Source organism: Ptychodera flava, chromosome 12, assembly GCF_041260155.1.
Source record: "Ptychodera flava strain L36383 chromosome 12, AS_Pfla_20210202, whole genome shotgun sequence".
Taxonomy (NCBI): Eukaryota; Metazoa; Hemichordata; class Enteropneusta; family Ptychoderidae; genus Ptychodera; species Ptychodera flava.
The window spans coordinates 33692201-33716635 of record NC_091939.1 but is presented as its reverse complement, the minus strand read 5'-3'; the positions used below and the strand labels follow the sequence as shown (position 1 = coordinate 33716635).

The window sequence follows — 24435 nt, the reverse complement described above, 5'->3', positions numbered from 1 at the left end:
ACCACAAGAGTATGAGTATAACCTTCACTAGACAGTAATTTTGCCAAAACAACTTTAAACGTTATGAAAATTTAGAGATCTCTAAGGGTGAATGGTATCGCCCGAATGGTTGAAAGAGTTGAGGTCGTTTAGGGGTCACACTTCCGTAAGTCAAAGTGAGGCTGTGTGCACATGTGTTGCGATCAACGATACAACTGGGTAGAGCGAAATCATGGGCAGGGAAAAGAAAAAGGTAAACCGTCCGCATATGTTAGTTTTACGAATCTATTTGTATGTTAGCAAGCCTTTGATTGCTCCGTAGAAATCTACACTATTCATGTCTGTCTCGCTCAGGCCAATGCAGGTCTGCTTTCGTGGTAAGTCAATGTGCGTCACTGTTGCAGATGTACCCATTTCGCTGTACCAGTGTACAGACTTGATAATTAGATCAAGACTGTAATTGAAAATCTTGTGTCTACTCACAGTCCAGTGGTCTACTGTACAAATTCCAACTGTAGTTGATTATCACTCTCAAAAATAACCACAAACTCATTCCTTTTTCTTAGTTCCGAAGTGGTGCAGCGACTGCATTCATCACTCGAAATCAAGCCATCAGACGACTCCAGCTGTCTCTCGCTGATTTCAGGTACACTCTTTCTCACTCTTTTCCTATCCTAGTTTCGATTGCATTTAAAGCAAGTATATACCTGAAAGAGTCCAGGTTATACTAATATAGTCCGTGGGCTGGAGGGCCCACCGTGCACCCCCCCACATCCCTACTTCTTGGGTATTTTTTGTTCTTTAGGACCTGCTGAACAAGAAAAAAGATGTTAACATTGGATATTTTGGATGCACTACCTATCTGGGCTGGTTTTTGATTTGCATGTACCGCAAAAAATGGCGAAAAATGGGTAGGGGTAGGGGTACTATATCCTCCCCTACATTGAGTAAACTAGCATGAAATAGCACAAACCATACATTTTTGGAAAGCTGAGATTCTGCTCTTTATGAAAAACACCAACTTTAGCAAATTAATTTTGTGTACATAGATCATTATCGGACGACTTAAAATGATTTTTTTTGACAATTTTGAAATTTTTTACCCAAAATACCATGTAACAATTGTGATTTACTTGTTATTAAGCAAAATTTTGACAGCTTTTTGTGTTTGAATTATTTATTCCCACATATTAAACAAGAAAAAAAGTGTTAACATTAGATATTTAACTATACACTACTTCTCCTGAGTCAATTTTGAATTGCGTGTATCTGTATGGGGTGTGCAAAAGCTAGGGGTAGGGGTACAACATTCTTTCCTTGATGAAGTAAACTGGCTTGAAATGCCATATACCTTATAGTTTTAGAAAGCTTAGATACTGGTCTTTCTAAATGCATAAAGTTTTAGTGAAAAATATGACGTCATAGAATTGGATAACTTTAAATCGATTTTTTCTGGTAATTCAGTATTTTTAACCGGAAGAAAATACGATAACTATTGTTTCCTCCTTATGAAGCAAATCAAACACATTTATGGATGTTATTTACTAATTGCAATGTGCTGAAGAAGAAAATAAATGTCAAAATTGGGTATTTACCATGCATTATTGTCTCTAGTCACTAAAATAGCAAGTTTTGCTACATTGGTATATCGTGAATGGGCATTTTATTGTTATGCAATGAACTAATGCACAGCCTTAAAAAGAAGACTCGAAAACGTGCACACATAGTCATATTGCCATTTTCTCCTTCAAGTAAATAGATTATTGACGACTGTTTATTGTTATAATTTAATTTTTAAATATTTTTCTATAAAATAATTTTGTTTAAGGCGTATATGGAAAATAGTCTATGCCTCCTTATCTTACTTTATATACAGCAAGCATTACTAACAATCTATTAGGCCGAGGCTAGAGGGGCGTCTACGTGCACCTCCCCCTCACCCCACAGGATAACAAACCTGTAATTTTCAGAAGCCTTGGATCCCTAGAATAAGAAATGGGATTTTAACAGACAAAATATAGGGACTCAATAGCTGTTACGGTCATGTTTTGAAGGGTACCACAAAATCACGATTTTGTGACCCACGTGGATTTTTGTCAAACCTGTCTTCTTGTACGTGATCTGCTGAGCTTACTGTTTAACATGACCTAAGTTATGGGGTATCATTAGAAAGGTAATTTATGTTTCTTGAAAATGGTATATAGCAATATGCAATATCTTCTATAGTTTTCATGAAATAGGGCCATAATTTACCCCATACCCCAAAGTTTTATGTCACAAATTACTGTCAAAACTAATCTAAATTCCACCAATTATTTACCTATACATAATACAAAAGGCAATACTGTGTATGAACTTTGTGTTATTTGCTACAGGTACATGTTAGAAACTTGGAATAAACTTTTAACAGAAAAAATATTGGGATCCTGTAGCTGTAACAGTCATATTTTGAAGGGTACCGAAAAATCACAGTATTACTGACTCGCATTCGTTTTTGTTAAACCTATCTTCTTGTAAGTCTTCTGCTGAGCTTATTTTGAACATGACGAGGCCAATGGGGTACCATTAAAAAGTTAATTTACTCTTCTTTAAAATGATATGTTGCAATATGCAATATCTTCTATAGTTTTTATGAAATAAGATCAAAACTTACCCCATACCCCAAAGTTTTATGTCGCAAATTACTGTCAAAACTAATCTCAAATTCTACCAATTATTTTCCTAGACACATTACAAAAGGCAATTCTTTGTATAAAATATATATTTTATTTGGTACAGGGACATGTCAAAAATATGTGTTAGACTTTAAAGAGACAAAATATTGGTATTGAATGACTGTTACTGGCATGTTTTGAAGGGTACCGTGAAGTCAGAGTATTACCGACTCGCATATGTTTTTGTTAAATGTGTCGTCTTGTAAGTTTTCTGCTGAGCTTACTTTTTAGATAGCCTAGATTATGGGCTGCCATTGGAAAGACAATTTATTTGGCTTTAAAATGACATATTGTAATATGCTATATCTTCTATAGTTTTCATGAAATAGGACCAAACCTTACCCCATACCCCAAAGTTTTATGTTGTATATTACTGTCAATACTAGCATTTAATTACGATAAATTCTATAAAAAACAAACTTTGTATGAAACCTATTTTATTTGACACAGAGACATTTCCAACTATGAAAGATACCATTAACTGGATAATTATTGTGATTTAACAGCTGTTAGCATCATAGTTTGAAGGATAGCAAGATATATGTTGCTGAAACCCGTGAAATTTTATTAAACAAGTTTCCATGAAATTTATCTGCCAACCTTTATTTTATCCGTAACACAGATTATAGGGTATCATTACAAAGCTTTTATCACTCTTTATTTTAGCATATGATAAAGTGCATTATCATCTGAAGTTGTAATGAAATGGCAAAAAACTTACCCAGCCCTTAGTTTTATGTGCAAACTACATCTGTTCGAAAACTTTGCAGTTTGCGAATTTGGGATATGGGGTAAGTCTGGTCCTATTTCATGAAAACTATTAAAGATATTTCATATTACAATATGTCACTTTAAGGCAAAATAAATTTTCTTTCCAATGATAGTCTATAAGATAGGTTAGAGTAAAAAGTAAGCTCAGCAGATGACTTACAAGATGACACATTTACCAAAAACACATACGAGTGGGCAAGACTGAGACTTTACAGTACCCTTCAAAACATGACAGCAATAACCATTCATTCCCAATATTTTGTCTGTTAAAAGTCTATCTAATATTTTTAACATGTCTCTGTAGCAAATAAAACAGATTTCATACAAATCATTGCCTTTTGTAGTATGTCTAGGTAAAAGTTTGGTAGAATTTGAGATAGTAGTGATAGTAATTTGCAATATAAACTTAGGGGTGTTGGGTAAGTTTTGGTCTTATTTCCTAAATACTTAAGAAGATATTATATATTACAATATGTCATATCAAAGAAGAAAAAATTACGTTTCTAACGATACCTCAATAGCCGGGTTATGTTACAAAATAGGCTCAGCAGATGACTTTTAATAAGACAGGTTTAACCAAACGTATGCGAGTTGGCAATTCTGTGAGTTTGTGGTACCTTCAAAATATGACTGTTACAGTTACAGCATCACAATATTTTTTCTGTTAAAAGTTTGTTTCAAGTTTCTAACATGAACCTAAAGCAAATATACTAAATTTAATACAAATCATTGCCCTTTATATTATGTCCCGGTCAATAGTTGTCAGAATTTGAGATTAGTTTTGACGGTAATTTGGAATATAAAACTTTGGGGTATGGGGTAAGTTGTGGTCCTATTTCATGAAAACTATATAAGATATTGCATATTGCAATATATTATTTTAAAGAAGAGTAAATTACCTTTCTAATGATGCCCAACTTGCTACATTATGTTAAAAAGTAAGCTCAGTAGAAGACTTACAAGAAGACAGGTTTAACAAAAATGTATGCAAGTTGGCAGTACTGTGATTTTGCAGTACCATTCAAAATATGACTGTTACAGCTAGAGCATCTGGATATTTTTCTGTCAAAAGTTTATTCAAGTTACTAACATTTACCAGTATCAAATAAAACAAATTTGATACCAATCATTGCCCTTTGTATAATGTCTAGGTAAATAATCGGTAGAATTTAAGATTAGTTTTGACAGTAATTTGTGACATAAAACTTTGGGGTATCGGTAAATTATGGCCCTATTTCATAAAAACTATAGAAGATATTGCATATTACAATATGTCATTTTAAAGCCAAATAAATTGTCTTTCCAATGGCAGCCCATAATCTAGGCTATCTAAAAAGTAAGCTCAGCAGAAAACTTACAAGACGACACATTTAACAAAAACATACGCGAGTCGGTAATACTCTGACTTCACGGTACCCTTCAAAACATGCCAGTAACAGTCATTCAATACCAATATTTTGTCTCTTTAAAGTCTAACACATATTTTTGACATGTCCCTGTACCAAATAAAATATATATTTTATACAAAGAATTGCCTTTTGTAATGTGTCTAGGAAAATAATTGGTAGAATTTGAGATTAGTTTTGACAGTAATTTGCGACATAAAACTTTGGGGTATGGGGTAAGTTTTGATCTTATTTCATAAAAACTATAGAAGATATTGCATATTGCAACATATCATTTTAAAGAAGAGTAAATTAACTTTTTAATGGTACCCCATTGGCCTCGTCATGTTCAAAATAAGCTCAGCAGAAGACTTACAAGAAGATAGGTTTAACAAAAACGAATGCGAGTCAGTAATACTGTGATTTTTCGGTACCCTTCAAAATATGACTGTTACAGCTACAGGATCCCAATATTTTTTCTGTTAAAAGTTTATTCCAAGTTTCTAACATGTACCTGTAGCAAATAACACAAAGTTCATACACAGTATTGCCTTTTGTATTATGTATAGGTAAATAATTGGTGGAATTTAGATTAGTTTTGACAGTAATTTGTGACATAAACTTTGGGGTATGGGGTAAATTATGGCCCTATTTCATGAAAACTGTAGAAGATATTGCATATTGCTATATACCATTTTCAAGAAAAATAAATTACCTTTCTAATGATACCCCATAACTTAGGTCATGTTAAACAGTAAGCTCAGCAGATCACGTACAAGAAGACAGGTTTGACAAAAATCCACGTGGGTCACAAAATCGTGATTTTGTGGTACCCTTCAAAACATGACCGTAACAGCTATTGAGTCCCTATATTTTGTCTGTTAAAATCCCATTTCTTATTCTAGGGATCCCAAGGCTTCTGAAAATTACAGGTTTGTTATCCTGTGGGGTGAGGGGGGAGGTGCACGTAGACGCCCCTCTAGCCTCGGCCTAATAGATTGTTAGTAATGCTTGCTGTATATAAAGTAAGATAAGGAGGCATAGACAATTTTCCATATACGCCTTAAACAAAATTATTTTATAGAAAAATATTTAAAAATTAAATTATAACAATAAACAGTCGTCAATAATCTATTTACTTGAAGGAGAAAATGGCAATATGACTATGTGTGCACGTTTTCGAGTCTTCTTTTTAAGGCTGTGCATTAGTTCATTGCATAACAATAAAATGCCCATTCACGATATACCAATGTAGCAAAACTTGCTATTTTAGTGACTAGAGACAATAATGCATGGTAAATACCCAATTTTGACATTTATTTTCTTCTTCAGCACATTGCAATTAGTAAATAACATCCATAAATGTGTTTGATTTGCTTCATAAGGAGGAAACAATAGTTATCGTATTTTCTTCCGGTTAAAAATACTGAATTACCAGAAAAAATCGATTTAAAGTTATCCAATTCTATGACGTCATATTTTTTCACTAAAACTTTATGCATTTTAGAAAGACCAGTATCTAAGCTTTCTAAAACTATAAGGTATATGGTATTTCAAGCCAGTTTACTTCATCAAGGAAAGAATGTTGTACCCCTACCCCTAGCTTTTGCACACCCCATACAGATACACGCAATTCAAAATTGACTCAGGAGAAGTAGTGTATAGTTAAATATCTAATGTTAACACTTTTTTTCTTGTTTAATATGTGGGAATAAATAATTCAAACACAAAAAGCAGTCAAAATTTTGCTTAATAACAAGTAAATCACAATTGTTACATGGTATTTTGGGTAAAAAATTTCAAAATTGTCAAAAAAATTCATTTTAAAGTCGTCCTATTCTATGTACACAAATTAATTTTGCTAAAGTTGGTGTTTCTCATAAAGAGCAGAATCTCAGCTTTCCAAAAATGTATGGTTTGTGCTATTTCATGCTAGTTTACTCAATGTAGGGGAGGATATAGTACCCCCTACCCCTACCCATTTTTCGCCATTTTTTGCGGTACATGCAAATCAAAACCAGCCCAGATAGGTAGTGCATCCCAAAATATCCAATGTTAACATCTTTTTTCTTGTTCAGCAGGTCCTAAAGAACAAAAAAATACTCAAGTAGTAGGGATGGGGGGGGGGGGGGGGGTGCACGGTGGGCCCCTCCAGCCCACGGACTAATATACTGAGGCAACGATTGAGTTGAATTGAATAGAGTTTTAAGTCAACATATTTCTCTGCAGGCATGCTCTGCTGACTCCGAATTGTAGTGCAATATTCAGTCCCGTATGAATTTGTCCGTGTAACTGTTTTGCCATGGACGTTTCAATAGGGTGACCGGACGATTTTTAAAACTGAAATTTTTTGCCAAAATCTTGATGGCACCTGTTGAAAGTGTTGGTACAAAGTCCAAATCTGAAAAAATAATTTGGCTAATTAGCATGATCACAATTTGGCAGCCTCTGGAAAATCAAAGTTTCCAAATTCTTTCCCTGAGAATATTGTAATGAGGAATAATGAGACAATATGACCAAAAATCGGATCAAATATTGTTAAAATGGCTCAAAGATGACTAACTGTACAATAATGAGTCTGGTGAAAGGTGCATTGATAGTTTCCAAATTATTTCTGTGAGAATATTGTATGGGTTGATGAGTCCCAGTGAAAGAAAATGGAAGATTGTCCTCACGCTGACCTTTGTGTTTACAGTATCATGGATACAAGCCATTGTTTCTAGTCAGAGACAGGTGCGCACCGGTGAAAAAGCACATTGTTCAAGTACGAGACTATTGCGAACTTTACTTCCTGCTTTGGATAAACCGTGGGCGCTAATTTGCGCTGCATAGCTTAGCTGTTTTAGAGCACAAAACAAGTAGAAAAATATCTAAGGTACAATTTGCCCGCATGGCCATTCCTTCCCTCCTGGAAAATGATGCCAAAAGTCATAGCCGTTTCAAATTAAAAATTTCGTCAGCAGTTTCTCGGAAGAAAAAAAGACCTTTTAAGGAAATTTTTGCACTCATCTTGACTTCCTAGTCTTCACAACCTTCACTGTGAAATGCAAGTATTTCCGTTCACGCGATCTCTCATAGTGACCATTCGCGTGCGAGTAGACGACTTCCAAGATGGCGTCCCGTCTGACATTTGTTGACAAAATGTGTTCATAAACTTCAAGATTTTCACGTCATTACCTTGTTCATAGACATAAATGTGCAAAACTGTTGCATACTTAAGGTGAATTTGTACAATTTATCACTACCTGGGTCCCCCTTTATGCCTTCGATTTCGAGCATTCACTCTCAGAAAACTTGTGTCAGCCCATTGTAGGGAATAGGGGGGCTCTCGTCCGGTCACCCTAGTTTAAAAGAATTCCATGGTTTTAGCAATCTGGGTACAGACAACACAGTAAAAGAGGATCACATGAAAACGTCTGAATTTGAATGTTTATCTAGAGAGAACTGGAAGACTGGATTGAATGAAAATATGGATGTAATATTTTAAGTGCTTAAAGTGAGGTTTAAATAAAGCAATGCATAAGATTTTACTTTATCCTTTTATTGTGGGATATTTTCTGATGCTATGGAGTGATGTGTTTATTGCATAATTAACATAACATTTACATAATTATTGTTATGCAAATTAGCCAGTTCTGTTCAGAAATTTCTGGGGAGAACACTATACCGGTATATATACATTATATATATATATATATATATATATATATATATATATATATATATATATATATATATATATATATATATATATATATATATATATATATACACACACATACATACACACATATATACATTGTATATATTATATATACATTATAGATATAGATAGATAGATAGATAGATAGATAGATAGATATGGAGTCTTCCCAGGAAATATAAGTGCTTGATCCAAAGCAGAGATTGCTTCAAGTACAAAGAACATTGAATAATATTTGTGACTTAATCTTCACGCATTCCTGCAATTGGACCATGCAGGTAATAGACTGAGTGCTTTCTTCATGGTCAGACATAGGCAGCTCAAAATTGTCTATCAATAGTGAACTTGAACGGTGTCTGATTATTGCAGAGATACATGAAACTTGTGTCACAGATTGTAACAATGTACACAAGATTTGAGTGTGTGTGTGTGTGTACACACACACACACACACACACACACACATATATACATATATATATATATATATATATATATGTGTGTGTGTGTGTGTGTATATATATATATATATATATATATATATATATATATGTGTGTGTGTGTGGGTGTGTGTTTGTGTGTTATATAAAATTTGTGTGATCAAACAGTTGGACAAGGTCATGTCATAACCTTACATCTGTTTTCAGGAGACTATGTATTCTGAAGGGTATTTATCCCGTGGAGCCAAGGCATCGAAAAAAAGCCAACAGAGGCAGTACAGCTGCCAGAACCTTCTACAGAGTCAAAGACATACAGTTTCTGATGCATGAGCCGATTATACAGAAATTCAGAGATTTCAAGGTGAGTGTAATAAGTATAGATTAATATGAGGTTATTACAAAAATACGCAAAGGATACACGAGAACATTGGCGCAGCGTATCACCCGACGCGAAGCGGAGGGCGATGCGCGGCGCCAATGTCCGAGTGCATCCTTTGCGATATTTTCGTAATAACCTTATTGTTATACATCTTACATTGCTGACTGTGGCATCAAATTGTCAGAGTAGTGGCCGTTTTCGTACAATGTCAACAATTTTTCTTCCGATTTATAGTGCAAATGTGGAACGCTATCTCGGACGCGCTTCTGCAAGTTCTGGATAGTGTGTGTGCACACTACACACGTACGTAAAGAGCGCGCCAGACATGTTCTGGCACTCGTCAAATGAGTCTTTTGAAACCGTTCAACAGTGAACGCGCAGATACAGCCGCAGGGGATGGGGTGCCTTGAAACCGTACGTGTTACGGAACGGGCGTTCCGTACGGCTTTTTTAGCGCACGCAAAATTCTATTGTTCTCGATGGTAGATTTATAATAATTAAGAATTATCAGCTGCAGGTACATGTAGCAGCATTTTCACACGAAGCCAAAAATACTGAAAGAAAATGTAAATGACATGAAATGTATTTCTTACACAATACCACAAGAAAACAGCCAGTCCGGAACAGGTTCCTACAACAACCCGCTGAGGGTGAACGAACTATTTTGTTTTTCACTGAAAACAGAGAGAAAAAGAATTGCCGCAAAATATATGAGTTTCAGGCAGACACCAGTCAAATTGACCAGCTATTATATCATCGAAAGCTTCAGTAAACAGGACACTTGTTACTCGGTGTCAATAAAGTCTCTCACAATATGAAAAATCATATGACACCATGCCAGAAAACTTGTGTGCTGGGGTTGTGGCTTAATGAAATTTCAATTCCCTTACAGTGAGTTACTGCTTGAAAGCAAGGATGCATTGAGCAAATACTTGGATACCTTACTGTAATTGATGTGTGAACAGTCTCAGGCTTTACACCATTAGAATATATTTTGAGAAGCCATACAAGAGTCCACACAACAGGGGAGTAAAATTGGCATTACATTGACACTGTATATTCTTCACCAGCTAACATTTCCTTTCTGATTATTTTTCAGGTGTTTATGCGCAAACTCACGAAAGCATATGGCAAAGCAGAATATGGAGCAGCAGAAAGATTGAGAAAGAATAAACCGGTGTATCGATTAGATCATATAGTCAAAGAAAGGTAGCGTTTACATTCCAAGATTCGTACTGTGACTCTTGCTCACCAAACATGACAGTTGTTTTCTCCCAATATGACATGTGTACCGATTTGATCATGCAAAATACAGATGATGGTTCTGCCCAAGTTACATCAGCTGATCAACTATCCGTCACCTGTGCACTTTATTTCCCATTAACCCTTTTTCTGCAAAGTTCATATTTCACCATCAGGTCAAGTTTATTTCAACCACTAAAGCACAATATGTCCCATTTGGTGCATTTTAACAAAAAATTTAACATTCGAAGACCCCTGAAATCACAGATACTGTAAACATGATTTTTATGGACTAAAACTATTGGAACAGACCAAGCCAAATGGGTGGAAATATGTATGGTTTTGGTTCCGTACCATTTTCACTGAGTTTGCTGATGGGGAACTTGAAGTGATACTGTTTTGCAGGGAAAGGGTCACAGGAACCATACTATATACCCATTTACAGGTCTTCCAATGTCACCTCACTGCATCAAGGACTTAAAGTATCTTCCAGGGACATTTCCCCCTTTGCACCATGTATTCCTGTTATTTCTGGCTGAACTTAATCTAAACTCTGAAATGTGCTTCACAGCCATCTAAATGTTTCATTGTATGAGTCTGACTGATGAAATTTATCAAAATGTTATCATGCTTCTATAACCAGTTTCAGAAGTTGTTCCAAACTTGCCACAGGAGTGGCACTGATTTGTTGCAAACTGCAATGAAAATCAAAGAGTTGTATATCAAACCCATAATGAAAGACACTCTGGAGAGTATACTATCTGGTACACTTCAGATACAGAGAATCATGTTATTTTACCGCTCATGTGACATTGCATACCAGTTGAATAAGAATCAACATGTCTTCTGAAATAAAGACAAATGCCGTCCATTTTTGGAAATAATGAAAGAAAATTAAATTCAACTTTGAACATTTGGTCATGTGATCGTTACTAAACAAGGAATCGGTGATACTGAAATGCAAATGGACATAAATAATTTCAAGAAAATTTTACCACAAACAGGGTTAAATGCACTAATCAGTTCTGACCAGCAATTGGATTTATCATTTTGACTTCGACAGTTACAGTAGAAGCCTACTGTAAAACAACACTATCATTTGTCAGTGTTTGCCACAACTAAACTAAAAGTTCTGATCCTGTAGTAAATTTTTAAACCATTTCACAAAGCGATGACAGAAGTGTGATAATATTCAGATCAATTTCATCAATCATTCTCAAATGTCAACCAGTGTAAGTCAGTATATGCTAATGCCATTGTGGTTGCTCTATCATCACAGATATCCGACATTCATAGATTCCCTCCGAGACTTGGATGATCCGTTGACGATGTGCTTCCTGTTTTCAACATTACCCAGATTGAAAGTTGTTCAGGTAGACCTCATACAGAAGTGCCAACGACTGACTGTAGAATTCATGCACTATGTCATCACAGCAAGGGCACTAAGAAAGGTCAGTTTCTATGAGAGTGTGAAGGGCAGTATTGGAGTATATTTTACTCCGTACCCCAGTGATGTTACCAGGCTTGCCCGTTGCATATCAATGCAATCATATTGTAGGACATTAGAAATGGGACTAGGGTTCCCAAACTGTTGCATAAACACTGTTTACTGGTAATCATTTTCTTCGTTTGTCTTTGAGTATTCCTCTTTCTTTGTAAATATAACTATTTCGAAAGAGCTACATAAAAGAAGCATTGCCAAAACCATAAAATAATCGCAATAACGTCCCTCCCAGCCCATACTGGACTCAAGCAAACTTTGCACTCCATAATGAACGCAGCTACACCTGTCATATCGCTTTAAAAGTTTGGAATTGGTCAAGTAAATGACCCTGCGACACTATCACATCTGCATAAAATCTGAATATTTATTCTACTTGTATATCTTTCCTGCAGGTTTTTCTTTCAATCAAAGGCATTTACTATCAAGTTGAGATTCAAGGCCAGACTATAACCTGGGTGACACCTCACAAGTTCAGTTTTCAGGTAAGTTCCTGTGTGAATACCAATTGAAAAGAATTGTACAAATTTTATATGCATTGACACCCATCACTGTGTGTCATATCTGGCTCAATCTGCTGTCTTTGATGTTTGCTAATGTACAAATTTATTTTCATTTAGGATCCAGAAGATGTTGATTTTAAAGTCATGGCTACGTTTGTCCAGTTTTACTCCACCTTGCTGGGCTTTGTGAATTTTAGATTGTATCATTCACTGAATCTGCACTACCCTCCTAAGGTAAGCTATGGTAATTTTGAAGAGAACTATCAGGTTGTCATGATGACGGACAGTAAAGTTACCGGTAGTATCAAACTCATTCATGCTACAATTGCAAAATATTCAATTTTAGCAGGACATTGGCCAAACTGAGAAGCTAGTCACTGATTTTGGCCCTGCCATATTTTTTCACTAATTGAGTGGTATTTACCGACTGCTAAGTCTCCTTTCCCCAAACAAACACCAATTCATGTAGGTTTGCTACCTAGATAAAACTGAATAACGCTTGGACCACACGGAATGATTTTACAAATGAATATAATCCTGTTGGTCTCAGTTGCTAGACTAGGTCATGACCACCCCTCCCCCCAAAGAAAACGAACAAACAGCAAAACTAAATCCAAAAAAATTATTTTTTGCATGGGAGTCATTGTTGTGCTGTCATCTGTTTGAATTTTTTTTGAACAATGTGCTGTGTAATATATGTATTTTAAAAGTGATTGCTTCTCTTGGTTTTTTGTAGTGAAGTTAGCATTGTATGTATATTCAGAGTGTCTAGTGTTGCCCTTGAATAAAGGGAGAAAAACATGTACCACAGATAACCTTAGAATCTTGTCCTGTTGCTGATACAGTTGGCGTTGATGGAAGGAACCAGCAGGAAAGATGATGACAAGACATACTGCCTAGATACAGAGGATACTGCAGAGAGACTAGCTGCTCTTTCACAGAGCCTAGTAACCGTCTCTAAGGATGCAGCTGTAGATGACGTAGAAGGTGATGAATTCCCTGCGGGAGGAGTAAGTATATCTGAAATAAAAATCAGGCAATTCATGAGCATATTGATGATAAAAACTTTAATTTCATTTTGTTTAATATTTTCGTTAGATGAACAGATATAATTTGTTTATGGTCCTGTTTTGAACTTTGAACTTGACATAAATTGTGAATATTGACATGATGGATTAAACATTTATAATTACTGCGGAAATGATAAACAATGACTATCAGGGTACTCTATTTTGTCAAACTGTCATGACCCAACCTTTGATTTTCAGTCTGAAGATCCAGAACTGATAGAGAAAGCCAAAGAAGAGGAAGAGAAGCTGAAAAAATTACAAAATCTTTTTTCAAATTGTAAAATATTCCTATCGAGAGAGGTTCCTAGAGAGTCCCTCACATTCATCATAAGGTAAGACAATACTTTCAGTCATTTCTCCAGTTCTCATTGTGTCATTTTTTCTGCCACTTAAACTTCAACTTTCACAAAGCTTTGATTAATTCTCTGCCACATTTCTGAAGAATTTCATTGCTTTCAATGGTCTCACAGCGTGTGTATAATGGAGAAATTTCAATGAAGATGTTGGTGTAACAAATATCAGTGAAGGGACAGTGACCACTGGTGGCGCTGTTTTCAATAATATATTTATATTGAGAAAGAACTGTTGACAGTGATGTCATCGGGTTTGTCCTTATGAATTGCTGGTACTCAATGTGATTGTATGCCAGATATTTTTTGTCAACAGTATCTGAGACTAACAGTTTGAAAGCTCTTGCAGGTTTTCTTTCGGTCTTCAGTCTTTTGCCCATGGACTGTGAACATATAATGCATAAAGAGTATGCACAGACACTTGTTTGCACTCATGAAACATTATTTAATTGTACAGTCTTGTTCATTCTGTAAATGCCCTAAAGTGACACCAGTTAATTTTTGTTTTACTATGGACACATATTTTACACATTGTTGGTAGTAGACCTGGATATTTGTGTCGGCCGGAGTTGTGCAGATACACTTGTTTGCTTGTTCCTGATTAATGACACAGTTCTGTATTCTACTCATTAATTGTGGGCAGTGCTAACATCACGGAATATATGCAATTTTGTATAGTCTACATTGTTTGACAAGTGTCAGCATTCCACTTTGCTTTCATCTTCAGGAGTTGTGGAGGTCAGTCGTCTTGGGACAAAGTACTCAGCATGGGTGCTACGTTTGAGGAATCTGACGAAAGTATTACACATCAAATTGTTGATCGACCAAAACAAGACAAGCAGTACCTCTCCAGGTTAGTGCAGATAACAAGGTGCCTCAGTTCATCTCAATTCAACCTGTTCACCCCAACGCCCTGTGGACAGGTCCACAATCACCACTTATAACAATTGATTTGGGCCAAACCATGGTTATGAAAGGTTGAAGGTTTCACAATCAAATTGCATTGGGACTGTTGTTTTCTTCAGCAATGTGAAACATCCATGGGAAATGAGGATGAAACAGTTGATATTGAAATTTAAGATATATAGATTTTGTGACAAACTGATAGAGGATAAGATTTCACTAAAAAAATGAGTATTTTAATTTCACTTGTACATATCATCGATCACAGAAATACAAACCCCCATAATCAAAGTATCTTTGCTCTGTTGTCTTTATTTCTTCAGATATTATATCCAGCCACAGTGGGTGTTTGATAGTGTCAATGCTGGTATGCTCCTACCAGTAGAAGATTACTTTCAAGGTGTGGTTCTACCCCCTCACCTCTCCCCATTTGTGGAGGAGAAGGAGGGAGATTATGTCCCTCCAGAGAAACAAGCACTGCTTGACAAACAGAGGGGAGTTGATTCAGGTAAGTTGATTTCTTTTCCAGTGCGTATAGACAAGATTTTCAAGATGGCATGTTTCCTTGATAACTTTCACAAAACACTATTTTCCCTTAAATTTGTCTTACACCCATGGCTATTCAACTCTTCATTCAGCCAAAGCAAATCAAGGATACTGAAGGTGATCAAAGGGCATTTCACAGTGGACTCACTGTGGTCAAAATTGAGATCATATCATGTACAATATAGTTCTTAGACACGCAATGTCTGACGTCAGGCACCACTTTGGTACATCCTACATCATATGCTAATATATCTTTTAATTGCCTCTTTCGCTCACTTCAAAGCACCACTACCGTAATATTCAACATGGCAGAATCAACATTTGGATGACCAAATGTACAAACCCAGAAGAAAGCCATTTTTATATTATCACAACTGGAAGTTGTGATATAGAGGTGGTTTCAACCGGTGTTTGATGTCGTCCATTTCCGTAAACGACAAAAAGTCAAAAACTGCTGAACAGACTGCGTTGATATTTGATACCGATACATAGACTGGTTCCAAGGTTCCAATTCCGGAAAATGGAGCCAAACGGAGCGCCGGTTAGATAGTTTTGGGAAATTTCTAACCCCCCTTTTTATCTAATTGATTTTAGGGGTCTTTCATATATGTAGTTTTGGAATGTACACCAATCCTGCATTGTGGACTGTTTTATGAGTTGTTGAACAGAAATGAGGTTTTGATGAATGTTAGAAATATGCAGGATGGCTGATTCGAAGTATAAGAGATTTCTATGGTCTTTTGGGCATCAAAAGCATTAAAAAAAACATTTCATAGTTTAGATTCTCACTTTTGAGATGACCCTAGGCATTTGTTAAGTAAACATCCTTGAGTCAATATACAGATTTTGACATTCCAGAGATTAAGTATCCACAACCTCACATGTTACAGTCTTTCACTACAATGGTATGGCCCAAACCCATCGTTATCAATAGAGGTGTGGACCTGTCTACAGGAAATTGGGGTGAACAGGTTAGACAATGACGTTACAAGTTGTAGGTTAGTTATCAAGGTAACACCAGCATAGAGTCCTGAGCATCTGTCCATGTGTTCTCACAGCAAATTACAGGGAAAAAAATTATTTGAGAAGTTTCTCTCCTTTAAATAGAAGTATATTACAATTTAAACCTGTCATGGATAGATTGCTCTCAAATGATCTGAAACACAGTTATTGCCCATTAGCAACAAATCTATAGCAAGATTTATGTAAAGTTCATGAACTTACATAAGGTATTAGACAAAAGATGAGCATGACTTTGCTACTTTTCAACATTTATTTCAATCCGATTTCCCCAGCTTAGTGTATAATTTTGTAATCTTAATTATTGTCAACTTAGCTTTACTAACTTATTCATACCTCATTATTCTTACACTACTGTTATACCTTATAACCACAAAATTTCAAGAGATGCATATATGATTGTCACTTAACAAACAATTTACAAATATGTCTTCTGCTTTTTCTCCGTATACATATACATGTCTCTTTTCTCATAAAAATGAGCTTAAAATCGCAATGTGAAAAATAGTCTTTCAGCTATATGTTGCTCATTGACTTCGTGGTCTGTCTAATTCACAGTGAGTGTGGTTGTTGATAAATGCCGATAATACTAGGCGGTCATTATGTCCAAGCGCCATTGGCGGTATTTTTTAACATAATGACCATAGGTCATTATTAGTCCCCGCGGACGAAGTCCGGCGGGGACTTATAGATTGGGTCCCGTCCGTGTGTCCGTCCGTCCGTCCGTCCGTCCGTCCGTCCGTCCGTCCGTCATCAACAGTTTCTCAGACACTGCCAAACCAATTTTGTTCAAACTTGGCACAAAGGCATAGCACTATGACCTACAGATGCACATCGATTTATTTTGCGATACGATCCAATATGGCCGCCAGGCGGCCATTTTATTACAATTTTTTCATGTACGGAGCCATAACTCAGACATGTTTCAACCGATTTTATTCAAAGTTGGTACAAGGACATTGACCAATGTCATAGATATGCATGTCAATTTGTTTTGTGATATGATCCAATATGGCCGCCAGGCGGCCATTTTATTACGATTTTTTCATGTACAGAGCCATAACTCAGGCATGTTTCAACCAATTTTATTCAAAGTTGGTACAAGGACAATGACCAATGTCATACATATGCACATTGATTTGTTTTGTGATACGATCCAATATGGCCGCCAGGCGGCCATTTTGTTTCGATTTTTTCATGTACAGTGCCATAACTCAGGCATATCTCAACCGATTTTATTCAAACTTGGTACAAGGACATTGACCTATGTCATATATATGCATGTCGATTTGTTTTGTGATACGATCCAATATGGCCACCAGGCAGCCATTTTATTACGATTTTTTCATGTACAGCGCCATAACTCAGACATGTTTCAACAGATTTTATTCAAAGTTGGTACAAGGACATTGACCAATGTCATATATATGCATGTGGATTTGTTTTGTGATATGATCCAATATGGCCGCCAGGCGGCCATTTTGTTATGATTTTTTCGTGTACAAAGCCATAATTCAGGCATATCTCAACTGATTTTATTCAAAGTTGGTACAAGGACATTGACCTATGTTATACTTATGCACATTGAATTGTTTTGTGATACGATCCAATATGGCCGCCTTGTGGCCATTTTTTTTACGACTTTCCATGTCCTGAACAATAACTCAGACATGTATCAAGCAAATTTATTCAAAGTTGGTACAAGGACATTGACTTATAGTATACATAAGTACATTGATTTGTTTCTCGATATGGTCTGATATGGCCACATGGTAGCAATTTTGTTATGGTTTTTTTCATGTCGAGAGCCATAACTCTAGCAAGTCTCAACTGATTTTATTCAAAGTTTGTACCTGGACATTGACTTATGTAATACATATACGTGTTGATTTTTTAAACAGTAAGATCAAATATCGCTGCGTGGCGGCAAATTTGTTACGATTTTCTCATGTACTGAGCCATAACTCAGACATACCGGTATTTCCACCAGTATCATTCAAAGTTGGTACAAGGACATTGACCTATTTCATACATGCTCGTCAGTTGTTTCACGTCATGTAGCAGTATCATGTCAATTATTGAAGTTTCATAATGAGGCTGATATGTCAAGAAATACTGCATCAAATTTCATGAAACTTTGTACAGATGTTAAGCTCACATTGCTTTAACAGTGAAAAAGACATTTATCAGTGTCATTTTAATTAATTTGTAATTGCATATGTAATGAACTTTCCTAATTGGAGTGATATATCCACAAATACAACGTCAAATTTGATGAAACTTGATACAGATGTTGATCTCATAGTGTTGTAAATACTACATTAAACTTTATGAAATATGGTACCGGTTATCTATTAGTGTTAGGATAGAATGAAAAAATGTTTTGCAACATCCTGTCAACTAATTCCCAGTTGACTCATTTAATTACCTTTAGGATAGTGGCCTACATTGGTTTTATGTTTTTCATCACCATGGAACTCATTCTTGGCCATTGAGTGCCATCTGTATCAAAGTATTTTTATCACAGAACCTGTAATCAAAGTACCCATTAGCAAGCGGGGACTGGTGTCATCAACGATGACTTGTCACATCTGGAAGTTGTGATATAGGGTTAGCTTCAACCGGTGGTGTACAGTGTCCATTTTCCGTAAACGACAAAAAGTCAAAAACCGCTGAACAGACTGCATTGATATTTGGTAGAGATATTCAGACTAATTCCAAGGTTCCGATTCCGAAAAATGGAGCCAAACGGAGCAGCGGTTAGATAGTTTTGGGAAATTTCTAACCCCCCTTTAACTAATTGATTTTAGGGGTCTTTCATATATGTAGTTTTGGAATGTACACCAATCCTGCATTGTGGACTATTTAATGAGTTGTGGAACAGAAATGAGGTTTTGATGAATGTTACAAATATGCAGGATGGCTGATTCAAAGTATCAGAGATTTTCATGCACTTTTGGTAATAAAATTGATAAAAAACAACATATTTAATGTTTTAGATTTCTCACATTTGTTATGACCCTTAACATTACAGACTTGATGACATAACTAGCTGCTGGACCTGTTTACTGGCGCATTGATTTAAAGACAAAGATCGTTTTATTTTGTAATAAGGACGTGTGATTTCGTAAACATAGTCTATTAGCCTGGAAATGTGATTTTTGCGAATATTGCTACCCCACTGACAAACAGTGTGGTTTGAAAATGGCTGGAATTCACTACTTCGGGACTTTGTTTTCTGTGTGCATTTACAGACAAACTCCAAACCCGCAGCACCTACCCATTCAGTATTTCATGTACAGGTGTACCCAGAGATAGAGTAGTTTCACAATGTGCCAGTTGTGATCAAGTGCCATTGGCGCTATTTTTATATTATCATGCATATGCTGCCAATTCAACAAAGAAATCTGTCTTTGGCAGCTGAACTGAATTATATATCAGTGTCCTCTTGCTGTCAGCTGTGTTGAGCATTGCTTCAGTCCTCTGACAAAGCATTTCCTGAGACAGATTATTCCCAACCGAGAAGTTTCTCCTAAAGTCTTTGATATGGAAAAAATATGAAACTGGCTTATAGGAACTTGATAGAAAAAATGTACTTGAATGACAGTCAGTAGTTGATTTCTTTTGAGCACACTAGACCTTGTCACTAGACCTTGTCATTAAGACCTTGTCATTAAGACAGTAAAATTGTACTTTCTTTCAACCAGGAATTTCCCGAACTGAGTCCTCCGAGTCTGAAGAAGAGGAAGAAGAAGAAGAAGAAGAAGAAGAGGCAAAAGATGAAGAGGTTGATGATGGAGATGCAATGGAAGATGAAGATGAGGATGAAGAGGGAGATGATGATGATGGTGAGGAGGAGGAGGAGGAGGAGGGAGAAGAAGAGGAAGAGGAAGAAGAGGTTGAGAGTGGTGATGATATGTATACGGAATCCAAAAAACAAAGCAAGGAATCAAAAAAGAACAGAAAACGAAAATTAGAGGTAAAGATTAATTTGTAAATCTTTGTTGCTGAACCTTGTTGATCATCAAATGTTGTACCGTAGATGAATTTCTTTAAGTGTCCCCCATTTAAAAGATGATTTTAACTTTGCCTTTGTAGATTTCTATACACCAAAGATAAACTGATTATAATATTTCCCTCAGTTTTTTTGCCAGTGATTCAGAAGTGTACAATCTGGTTGCTATGTCCTACCGCCACAGCAATTGTTGTAATAAATCCCTCATACCATCAAGATGTTCTTTAAAAAGCGATGTAAGCTGACATCAGAATAAGACCAGGTTGATTGCCATCACCAACTAATACTATGTGGTTGCCCTATGACCAATAATATTTTCCAGATTAAAGCATTGCATAATGGGGAGAGTATCATATAGCCTTTATTTTTACACTCTTTTTCATCTATCATCGAACGCGCAACTTCATGTGAATGTTGATACATCTCATGAATTCATCAGTGTGTTTCCTTTGAAACTTCATGAGTTGATAAGGAACTTCCTAGGAAGATTTCAGACGCCGCCACGCCGCGCTGGCAACAAGTTTACAAGTTTATGTAAACATAAGATACACTGTACGCAAACGACTGACTTGAACGTCATATTCCTAGCTACTTGAATACATACCTTTACATTAGCGATTCATGTGAATTGTTCAAAAACAATGGGCGAAGTTTTAGCCCGGTAAAGTGTATGCTTGAATTTCATTTCATTACGACAACTAAAATGCGAATAACAGATCGCGGTTACAAAAATAGTTTTGGCGGCAAAGTTGAGGGTTGCTGCAACATTGTACAACTGCCGTGCACAGTATAGTACACACTTCCACAGACAAAATGCAACATGGTTTTCCGACACCATTTCTGACGCAAAGACGCATCTGAGAACTTCACTTGAAAGGCGTGACTTGTGGTAAAATTGCATCGACGACCGGAGTGTCTAAATCAACAGCGCACAGTATCTGCTGCAAATACGAGAGAACAGGCTCCCTTAGTGATAGACCAGCGCGAGAACGTACTAAAGTTGTCGACAACGTTCTCCAACATATCGAGCTATACAAAAGGCGGCAGCCAAGTATTTACTTGTACGAAATCAGAAGGTAGCTTCTTGATGATAACGTTTGTACGGCCGAAAACGTACCATCGCTGGTGACAATCCACCGAGCGATATCCGAATACCTGAACATGAGTCGAAAGAAAATATCAAGTCTTGCTGCTGAATCAATGACTCCAGCTATCGAACAATATACACTGGATTTCATAGAAACTGTTTCTGATTACAATATAAATCAAATTCATTGGTTTGATGAGTCTTCGGTGATCCGAACTTCAGGCAATCGTCGTTTTGGACACGCAGAAATTGGAACACCGGCAGTTGAAATACAACGGCATGCATCGAACGCTACATACACGATCAACATCCTTGTCAGTGCTATACGGGTGTCGATCATTCCGATGTGATCGTTGGAACATCAAACTTGCTGGAGTCATTGAACTTTTTTCGATGAGGCTGTTCGAGTTACTGATAATTTTGGAAATCCTTGTTTGGCCGTCGGTGACTGTGTAATTATGGATAATTGCGGTTTCCACCACGCCCGATATGTTGAGCAAAATCTCCAACGACTATTGCAGGCGAGAGGGGTTCGACTGATTTACCAGCCACCATATAATCCCCAGTTCAACGTTTGCGAGCCGTGTTTCAACAATATAAAGAGCGAGCTGAGATCTCATCAAGATTTCGCCTACAGGTTCACTGAACTAGCAACCGCTAATGCCATAGCAAACATTACTCCCGGTGCTTGTCGTTTCTTTGCGAGAGAATGTGGTTACATTTGAAAATGGGACCGTCATCATTCATAGTATCGTCACTACACGCACGTATATTTGTGCCGGGGTGAGGAAATGAGCTAGCGCAATGTTGACTCTCAAAACGAACCTGCGCGATGTTGATTCTCAAAAGGAAAGTTCGAGTACATTTGTTTCTCTCTTGAAATGTGAATCTTTCCTATTTCATAAGAGTGTAAGAACGTTTCTCTGCCCGAAACTGGTGGCGATGTCCCATCCTGAACGTAAATCTTCGCCTTTAAAGTTCCACCTCGGCATTTTAAACTTTCACTTACTAGCTTCCATTCTCATGAATTCATCCTCTTTATGTACACGGGTGTTATCTTTTGTGCACCATAGTATTGGAAGTGAACATTAAACACAAATTCTGATGACATTTTCATTTACAAAACTCATCAGCACCATGGACAAACCAACAAAAGTTTGGAAAAACTCTAACACCGCAGAAAGCATCGAGCGTTTCAGCGACAACTGTGCATGCTCTCAGCGAAAATAATTGTGGCGCACGCGCGTTGTATGCCCCAGCAAGTTTTATTTGTTGGCGCCGACTTGTCTGGCAAGTCTGTAGCAATATTATTAATTACATCGTTGAGGCGAAGAACTCTCTGAGGAAGTTCCTTATCAACTCATGAAGTTTCAAAGGAAACACACTGATGAATTCATGAGATGTATCAACATTCACATGAAGTTGGGCGTTCGATGATAGATGAAAAAGAGTGTAATGGTCAGCAGACACAACTTTTGGCACATTGCGTATTACGGTATCACAATTTGTTTGATGTGTAATAGTTTACCTTTGACCCTTTCACAATAATGGTTTGGCCCAAACCCATTGTTATCAGTGCTAACTTTGGAACTGTTTACAAGGAATAGGGGTACACAGGTTCGACCTTTCACAACCAGACTAAATGGTATAAGCCTGTTGTTTTCGATAATGTGATGAATCACATATGGCTGAACAGAGTAAAGTGAATCAATGGTAATATTTTATGCAATGTACAAATTCTGTGGCAATAACTCCACGTCAGTCTTTAAGTTTTCCAACAGTTCATATTAATACAACCATCTTTGGTTTACTCTCAGGTGCAGAATCTCAGCACGCTCTCCGTGGAAGCTGGTGAGGTGGAACTGGAAGATCCAAAAAGAAGGAAAGACAGACAACAAATGGAAGAGAAAAAGTTAGCTGTAATGATGATTCCAAAGAAGAAGAAGCGTCTGTACAATAAAATCATGTTCAAGAGAAAAATGCAAGCTAAAGAGGTATTTTCATGGTTTATGAAAATTCTAGATTTAAAGATTTCATGTTAGTTTTTGCATGATATACATTTCATTTGTGTTATGCATGAAATGTACAGAATTGACAATATATCTGGAGTATTGTTAAGAAAAGTTATACCAAACAAAAACATTTTATTTCCAGCAGTTTTATTTTGTTTCTTTCTTTCTATCTTGTCTTCTTAGAATTGTGTTTCCTCTTACAGATGCTTTAAACAAAAGCTGTTCATTTTCTTCTTTACATACATATCCGTTCTGGAGAAATCAGAACTATGACAGAATCATTTATGAAATTGTAATTCTGGCTGCTGTGTACATTAATAGTATGGATGCCATTGTTACAGATTTGCATTGATTCTTTGGTTACTGATATCAGATGTTCCCCATTTTTGAAAAGCTTCACAGGTTTAGTTACTGAAAACATCAGCTCCCAGTCCAGTAATTGCAGTGTTTTGCTATTTGTTTCAGGCAAGGAAGCTAACATGGAAAAGGAAAGAGTTTGATAAAACCATGAAGAAGAAAAAGAAGTCAAGGACAGATAAATAGGACAATGAAACCAAAAAACATGACTTGATTAGAGATCAGAAACTTGACTTTACATATTTATAACACTGCTGCTCCTTCCCGATGCACAAGTTCTCCTGTTTTTGATAGGAGAAGCACAATATTTGCAAAGAAGTTGGGAGACAGCAAAATGTTATCAAGCTGGTGTTCAGAATGAAATTTGTTTATGTGACAAACAGTATAGAAACATCATGTACAAGTTGTTTTATCAGAATCATTTGGAAGTAACCTATAGAATTAAAAGACTTACTCCAA

The 24435-nt window shown here is 36.5% G+C and overlaps 1 protein-coding gene across 1 annotated transcript; it reads left to right on the top strand.

Annotated features, from left to right (window-relative positions):
- Positions 1–123: 123 nt before the first annotated feature.
- Positions 124–24435, top strand: LOC139145693 (pescadillo homolog). The gene is made up of 14 exons (XM_070716997.1): positions 124–232; positions 546–625; positions 9199–9352; positions 10470–10579; positions 11892–12063; positions 12509–12598; positions 12734–12850; positions 13462–13626; positions 13885–14018; positions 14764–14889; positions 15263–15447; positions 20213–20484; positions 23425–23601; positions 24085–24435. The coding sequence occupies exons 1-14, from the start codon at positions 212–214 to the stop codon at positions 24160–24162; spliced, it is 1881 nt and encodes a 626-aa protein (XP_070573098.1). The 5' UTR covers positions 124–211; the 3' UTR covers positions 24163–24435.